Here is a 7846-nt window from a genome sequence, read left to right on the forward strand (position 1 = left end):
AAAGTCTGTATATGGCCCTCTTTTCAATGTTTACAATGTTCATTCCATTGTCCATATTGCTGACGATGTATTGAAACATGAATGCTCACTCAATGAAATTTCAGCTTTTCGATTTGAGAACTACATGCAAACTTTGAAAAAGATGGTTCGCAATGGAAGTAATCCAATCACTCAAATCGTTAAAAGGCTTGGGGAGATACAAATTAACAGCTCTCTACTGTCAGATAAACCGAAAAAGTGCTTTAAGGTAAACTCAAGGGATTGTTTCTTTTTGACGATTGGCGGAGATGTGTGCGAAATCAAGAAGGAAACCGACAATGGCTACGAGTGTCAAGTTATAAAACGGAAATATTTTGAATCCTTCTACACTTTTCCAATAGAATCTATGAAGCTTGATATCCTGTACTTGCGAAGTTCTACAAAAATTAATAGAAAAATTGAATCATTTACCATATCTTCAATTAAAAAGAAAATGATCAGACTCTTTTACAAAAACAACTTTATTTTTTTCCCTCTATTACATGATGTAGAAAATAATATGTATTAAATTATTTTTGTTTTTTACTCTGCTGACTTGATACTTACTTTAGGTCATTAAAATATGTTCATCGCTAGGAGTAGGGGCCTTGTTGCTGTTAGTACGTTCGTTTTGAAGGGAGTCTTTTTAAATAATCTCTAATAATAATTTTCCTTGTTATTTTTATATATCCAAGCATATTCCGAGCCGCTGAATTGGAAGTCAGCAACTAGAAGTAGAAAGAAGGCTTATAGGATTCCTAAACTGTGACATTTGCAACCAATATCACAGGAAATAATCTGTGAATCACATGCGTGTGAAAATCAATTTCCGAGCATGTGACCCTGCAAAAAATCACATGCGTGTGAAAATGTAATTCACAATCCATCTTTTCTCACTTGTTAAATAGAATAGAAGTGAGTTACTTTTAGGGTATTAAATCTCTCTCTCTAAGAAAGACAAACAATCCTATTTGTGATTTTAAATCTAGTCACACCCCATTTAATAAGTCGAGAAAAGATGGCTTGTGAATTGTATTTTCACACGCTTGTGATTTTTTTCAGAATCACATGCACAGAAATCAGTTTTACCAAGCATTTGATTTCCATACTTTTTCCTGTGATTGTCTCTTCAAGTTCGCCTTCTCGAATAACTTTCAATAATCACAGGAAAAAATAATACAAAGTTCACCATGGACGTTTTGGTGAATTCACGGTCAAAAGCTACAATGAAATTGCAAACTGCAGTTTTTCACCATGAATTAATCAATGAATTCAGTGAACTTTTTAGATTTTATCCTGTGAATGGGGGGAGAGAATCTTGTAAGGATTATAATAATGAAAATTAATATATTTTGATTAGTTTAAGTACTTATATCCATTTTTGCATAATTTTTCTTTCAACGTTAACTGCAAAAAATTAATTTATTTAATTTGTTGAAAATTGCTCTTATATACTTCTTTTTCACTTTATTAAATAATAACGGAAATATTAATATTTGTGTTCCTGTCATCAAGTTAGACCCATTTTTCATACAACTCAAGTTTAAATTTTAGCATTTTTCCACTTTAAAAATGTATCTTAATTTCCGTTTTTTTTTCTTCAGCTATGGATTCGCATCTTGAAGAATTCTGCTGTGTTGCTTTTGTGGAAAATGGCTCAAAAAAGATGGGAACAGTTCTATCGAAGTGGATTTTAAATGGAATTTTGTATTGGCCAAAAACAAATTTCCATCTGCTAATGAAACAACGTGCTCCACCAAAAGAAACGTGGTATCAAATTCCAGATCACTCTATCTTGTATACTGGTAATTATCTTTAATCAAGTCATTTTATAACCGTTTAGTTGCTCTAATTAAAAAAGACACTTAAAAATCTTTGTCTTACAATAATGGAATCTTTCATTCATTTTAACTTCTCGTCCTAAATTTCCAGTTTTTTTGTTTTAAGGGAGTTATGAAAGCTGTATCGCCATCGACAGCTCAACTGAAACTGAAGGTGAAGTTGGAGACGAGTTGCAAGCTGGCAAAGTGAACGACGTGAGCTTTTCCAGTGAGGAGTCCGATGCAGAGTCCGATTTGGGTGGAGATTATCTTAATGGCACTGGTGGAAACGTTCCTTTGTTTCCTCAAAAGTACGCATCGCCAAAAGATGGACTCTCAATCAAACCGTATGTATTAATATCATATGTTTAAGTGTTACAATTGGAGAGCTATAATCATCGAAGAGCACTTCATTTTAATCCTTCTTGAATGAAATTTGAATTTGGTCTGTTTCTTTTTTTTACATTAAAATCCAAACTTCGAATCTTCAAATATTATTTTAATATAAAATTCATTCTTCTAAGTATAAATTTGACCAGGGATATTTCAATATTGCATTATTTTTCATACAGGGATGGTACTTCAAATTCCAAACAGACACCTGGTGCTTCAAATTTAATTTCTAAGCTGAATTCATCGAATCCTGATGCGAGGTGAATAATATTATAATAATTGAGTCCAAATTTAATTCATAATACCTTATTACACAAATATTACTAGTCATTTTATTAACGCGAACTGAAAAATTTTGTGTTAATTTTTTGCGTGTTAATTTCAAGGCCGTTGAATAGTTGCCTAGTAATATTCGTGTAATAAGGTAGTAATAGTAGAAATAAAATTATGAAAATATTTTAAAAGCATATAGATTTCAGTACAATTCTAACAATTGTATTATTGGTGTTCTTGGTAATTAGATATTGGTATCAAGGCTGTACACATCCCCTAAAAGATTTTGGATATAATTTTTGGCCTATATCGTAGGCTTTAGTAGATTTATAAAATAATTTTGTTAAATTTACGTTTGTTTTAGGCATCAACAAAAGTCGATTCAACTTTCATCTCCGAACTCATTGAACGAATCTTCACCGGTTTTGTAAGTTGACTAAACTATTTCGTCGTAATGTCAGGGCTCTGTCCATACACACTTTTTTAATAAGAATAGTGTACTTTGGCTGATGTTGTGCATTAATCTTTTTTTTCTATTGTTCTAAACAGTAGTACTTTTCCTACATTTTTTACCCACCATAGTCGGAGCCCTTAATACTTTTGAATTTTGAACTCATTTAATTTGGACTGCAGTTGTGATTTAGTGATGATAAAAAAGTGATACCCTTTGATACCATTTGATACCCATTTTGACGTTTATGATGACTTCGAACCTCCATATATCGATAAGATATCAGGAATAAAAAAGTGATGGTTTAATATTTAAGACAGAGTACACCCTTTTTAAGATGAAAAAACAAATTATACCGTGTGTATTTTTGGATACAAATCTTTATACTTATACTAAATCTTTTCAGACCGAACTATCTTGGTGGAACTCCTAAAGCCGTCAAAAGATCTGCATCAAGGTAATTTCTGAATAAATAGTCATTGAGGTACTCCAAAAGCATGAGGATTTATGATTCACATTTTGTCTTTTTTAACAGAAGCAATGTTTTAGCACTTAAAGGTCATAACTTTTGATGTAGTTAACCAAATTTGATAAATTACCCCTCAAAATATATTCCAATAGATTAATTTATTATTTGGTTCTTCAGCTATTCCTTCAATAGTATTCGTTTTATTTATTAGAAGACAAGAAGAAGAGGAGAGCTTGGAACTTATTGATGCGGCGAAGATTATGGGTCAGTTTATGTTAGTTTTGTGTACTCCTAGCGAAGTCCTGATATACAGTTTTCTTTGTAAAGCTAATGTGATATTATAGGAGTCAGAAATTTTTATTTTAGTAATAAACTAAATTTTAAGACATCTCTGTCAGGAAATTAAGCATTAAAAACGTTTGTCAGGGACCGATGGTTTAGTCTTGAAGATGCTCTTTCTGTAAACAGTTTTTATGAAATGTGTTGACTTTTATAAGAACATTCACGAGCCTTAAATTTGGCGAAGAAACTAAGAACAAGCTCAGCCTCGGAATTTTCTGAGAACATTTAAAAGCAACCTTTTTTTGGCACTGTTAATACAGAAAGGCATGTTTTCCAGAATATTTTACTCTTTTTCAGCAAAAAGCTTGTTTAGAAGATTTTCAAGGTTTTTTTGAAGATAGAAGTTTTGCTTTGGAAATAATGAAGGTTGCAAAGTACTGTCAAAAAGAACATTAAGAACAGCTGAATAACATGAAGCCTTAAAATTCCCAAAACTTAAGAACAATTGAGCCTTAGTCAAAATTTACTGGTTCTTTTAAAAAGTGATTGTAGTTCATCAGTTTAGGCCTTTGAATTTTATCAATGCATTGCTTAAAAAGCTAACTGCTGTCTTTTCTATCTTCAGAACAATTTAAAATGTTGTACGATCGGCAAAACAAGATCATGACAGAAATTGTGAAATTAAGAGCACACATCGACAACAAGATGGCATCTCTTCCCATCGAAGACGATCAATTCCAGCTTCCAGAAGTAAACAGCCAACAAGAAATGGATACCTTGGAAGAAAATCTAAATGATCCTGATTTCTTAGCAAAGTTTGTAAGTATGATTAATTCAGTTGATTTCAATTTAGCTGTCAGAAAAAACGAAATTCAAATCCCCAGCCATAAAAAATATGGGAATATCGATCCCCATTGAGTTTTGGTCCGTTACTTTCTCACAGACCCGGTGGGATTTTATTAGCTAGTGGAGTAGCTAATAAAATCCCACCGGGTCTGTGAGAAGGGGGTATCTGATTGACACCAAAAAACAGCGAACAAACAAACATCCTGTTTCATCATAGTAATTTATCTGAAGACTTTGTGTCCATATCTTTGCACTAGATGCTTTTGAACGTTTTTTCACAGTGATTATGCTCTGAAATTGAAGAATTGCCTCTTTGAAAATGGTGATAATATCTCAGTAAATTTTTCTTTTTTCTTATCTATATCTTCATTTTGAAAGATTTTTTCAACTTTCTTTTTGATAATATCCACTTCCGGGTTAACTTTTCAACCGGCACCTGCATCTCTATCAAATTGAAGGTGAAATTAAATTCGATCTCTTTTTATAGAAATCTCGTATCGCACGAATTGGCGGGGTTGAATATGGTGATGCTACAATTCTAGTGATGGAAAAGTAAGTAGTGATAAAAGAGATCCTTCGGTCTTCTAGATATTTAAATTTCTAATAACAAAGATCTTTCAATACTGAAAACGATAGTGCTTCAAATCTTGAGATGGTGATTTTCAGTTCATAGTTCTGAATGTTTTCTGACTACTGGTTTTGTACGTCCGATGTTTATTATGCATGGTTCTTCAACGAGGCGAAGGAAAACAATGCTCCATTTAATTGCAACATTTTTTAAATAAAAAGACTTTTCCTTATTTGTTTTTTTCGAACGTGCATAGCAATTCCTTTAAATTAAAGTTGACTAAACAAAGACCAAGTTTTTTCCCAAATGGGGTAGATCCCAGTGGGTCACAGAGGCAGGGGTGTTGTGTTACATCGTTCTCTTTAAGAAATCACAATTCAAAATACATAGATCATTTTCAAAACTTTTTTTCTTTAGATTTTTTACAAGAGCTTTCTTAAGCACGTGTAACATGGAAGGAAACAACGGGAAGTTTGCCTTCAAGAAATCCAAGGCTTATTCTGCAATTAGTGGTAATTTGTTTCTACTTTTTAAAATTTAGTAACTGGTTGATTCTAATGAATAATCAAATAAAAAAGAAGACTGTTTCTTACAATCAATCAAGCCCAATCTAGTGTACCAAATATCTATCCTACGAAGAAGATTTTAATGATCTCAATAGGTTTCTCAGATTAAGAAAGTAAGGTTTTTGCCAACAAATCTCTCTCTCTAAAGATTTTACTATTATTTTATTTCTTTCAATAGATGTTCTAGTGAAAAAGTATGGCACAACGGAAGACAATGTTGGGAAGAAAGTTGCCAACAAATTACGAAACGCCCCTGGACAGAAAGGTGGACTTGGCAGAAAGAAGTAGAGAGTTTATTTATTTATTTTATTTTTATGTGTAGATTTGAATAGGGTTATTACTTCCCATAATAAAACATGGTCCTGGCTGGATTAATTTTTAAGTCACAATATAAAATTGAATTCAAGGATTCGCACGTATAGGTTTTTGGGATTCTGGCTTCTTTACGTTATTACTTTCATTTTCCTAGGGATTTTTAAACTCACTACTTTGAATTGTGAAAAGTTGATTTCAGATTTACAGTGTATTTTTAATTGTAAATATCTGTTTGAGTAATCAATTATTGTGTAAATGTTCCACTGTAAATTACTATTTATTTATTAATTTTAATAAAAATTCTATTCTATAAATTTTCTTAATTTTCATAATTTTTTTATTGAAACGGTATTTATTCAAAAATTTCCGTAATAGATCTCTGACCAAAGGATGGTTTAATACTATAACATAAACTTGTGTTTCTAATGTTTTTTTTCCTTCTCCCATTGACAATCAGTATGTTAGTATGTACAAAACGTCAAAGAAAGTGAGCGAGATTACGCTGATAGTCGGAACATTGAATTTAATGATCTCTTTCGGAAATCTCCGTGAAAAGCCAAAACTAAAATCTTGTACGTATCTTGTCTGAGATGCATTTGAAATGGACATTAAAAAGCATTGAATACGTCTTGAAAACATCTTAAAGTGGTTTTGCTACAGATCTTCGTAAGGATCGTGAGAAAGTATTGAATACGTCTTGAAGACATCTTAAAGAGGATTTGCTGCAGATCTTCGCAAAGATGTCTTTAAAGCGGACATTTAAGACCCAACGGAGACATCTTTTAAACGTATCCGCGCATTCGATAACGCGTATTTAATACGTTGCTAAAACATCTTAGTGCCGGCTGGGTTATTACAGTATATATTTTCACATAGTTCCCGTCCTGGCTGGTCCTGGCAATAATGTATGTAAGTTGTTGATTTGTTATGAATTTTGTGCCTGTTAGATAATTGGACAGGATTTTTATTCTAAATTTACACAGATTTATTTGGTTTTAAAGGGAAAGATAGCAAGGACGGGTCAAAGTTTTTAGCCATTTGCGATCTGTAAACAGAGATCAGAGAAGCTGTTCTTCAGTATACTTTCGAAATAAAACCTTACGTTTTGTAGGAGTCATTGTTCTGGAAGTCTTGGTTGAATTTCCACTAAACAACCTAATTCTTTTTCAAAAAAATGCTTGAATGTTTTGAATTAAAAGGAGGTAGCAGTTTCGTTAAATTTCATGTGAGTATACGGGAGTATCTATAAAGAATCTTTCTTGCTAATAAAATTTAATAATAAACTCAGCAAATTTTCTGAATTTTCTGGTGTTTTCAAATTCTGCCATCTTGTCCAAATTTAATTGCATTGTGGGATGCATGATTTAGATTGCATTTGAAATGTGAAATGTGCAATGGAATGACTTCTATGTTTCAAATACAATTCAATTTGAAATGTGTTTAAATTATAATTTTGAAACATAAAAAGTGATTTTCAAAAACATATTTCAAATACAATTCAAATTAGATAATTCAAAAACATTTCACAGATTGCTTTTGAAATGCGTTTTTGAAATGCATCTGAATTGCTAACTATTTTCTTGGATTTTCACAATTCAAATACAATTCAAATTATACAATCAAAAAGCAGTTCATGGATTGCTTTTGAAATGGCATTATGAAATGTATTTGAATTGCTAACTATATTCTTAGAAATTCATAATTCAAATACAATCCAAATTATACAATCCAAAAGCAGTTCATGAACTGCTTTTGAATTAACTGCGAAATGTATATGAATTATTATTTGAATTGTAACTGAACCTTCTTTGAAATACATTTGAATTGTACAATTCAAATACAATT

General features: G+C 31.7%; 1 protein-coding gene across 1 annotated transcript; it reads left to right on the forward strand.

The window, feature by feature from the left end:
- The first annotated feature begins 2166 nt into the window (after nt 1-2166).
- Nucleotides 2167-5974, forward strand: LOC136812980 (uncharacterized). Its single transcript, XM_067069486.1, has 9 exons — nt 2167-2189; nt 2411-2491; nt 2869-2931; nt 3362-3412; nt 3636-3688; nt 4332-4525; nt 5040-5104; nt 5538-5632; nt 5865-5974. Exons 1-9 carry the CDS (start codon nt 2167-2169, stop codon nt 5972-5974), a joined length of 735 nt encoding a protein of 244 aa, XP_066925587.1.
- Nucleotides 5975-7846: the final 1872 nt, after the last annotated feature.

This window comes from Clytia hemisphaerica, unplaced genomic scaffold (assembly GCF_902728285.1).
Source record: "Clytia hemisphaerica strain Z4C2 unplaced genomic scaffold, Clytia hemisphaerica genome assembly, whole genome shotgun sequence".
Lineage (NCBI taxonomy): Eukaryota > Metazoa > Cnidaria > Hydrozoa > Leptothecata > Clytiidae > Clytia > Clytia hemisphaerica.

Bases quoted from the DNA above. Each gene is read 5' to 3' on its own strand.
- LOC136812980 (XM_067069486.1), top strand. From the start codon at position 2,167: ATGGACTCTCAATCAAACCGTAT. The intron at 2,492-2,868 runs GTGAATAATATT...CGTTTGTTTTAG, and splicing joins TCATCGAATCCTGATGCGAG to GCATCAACAAAAGTCGATTC. The intron at 3,413-3,635 runs GTAATTTCTGAA...TTTATTTATTAG, and splicing joins GTCAAAAGATCTGCATCAAG to AAGACAAGAAGAAGAGGAGA.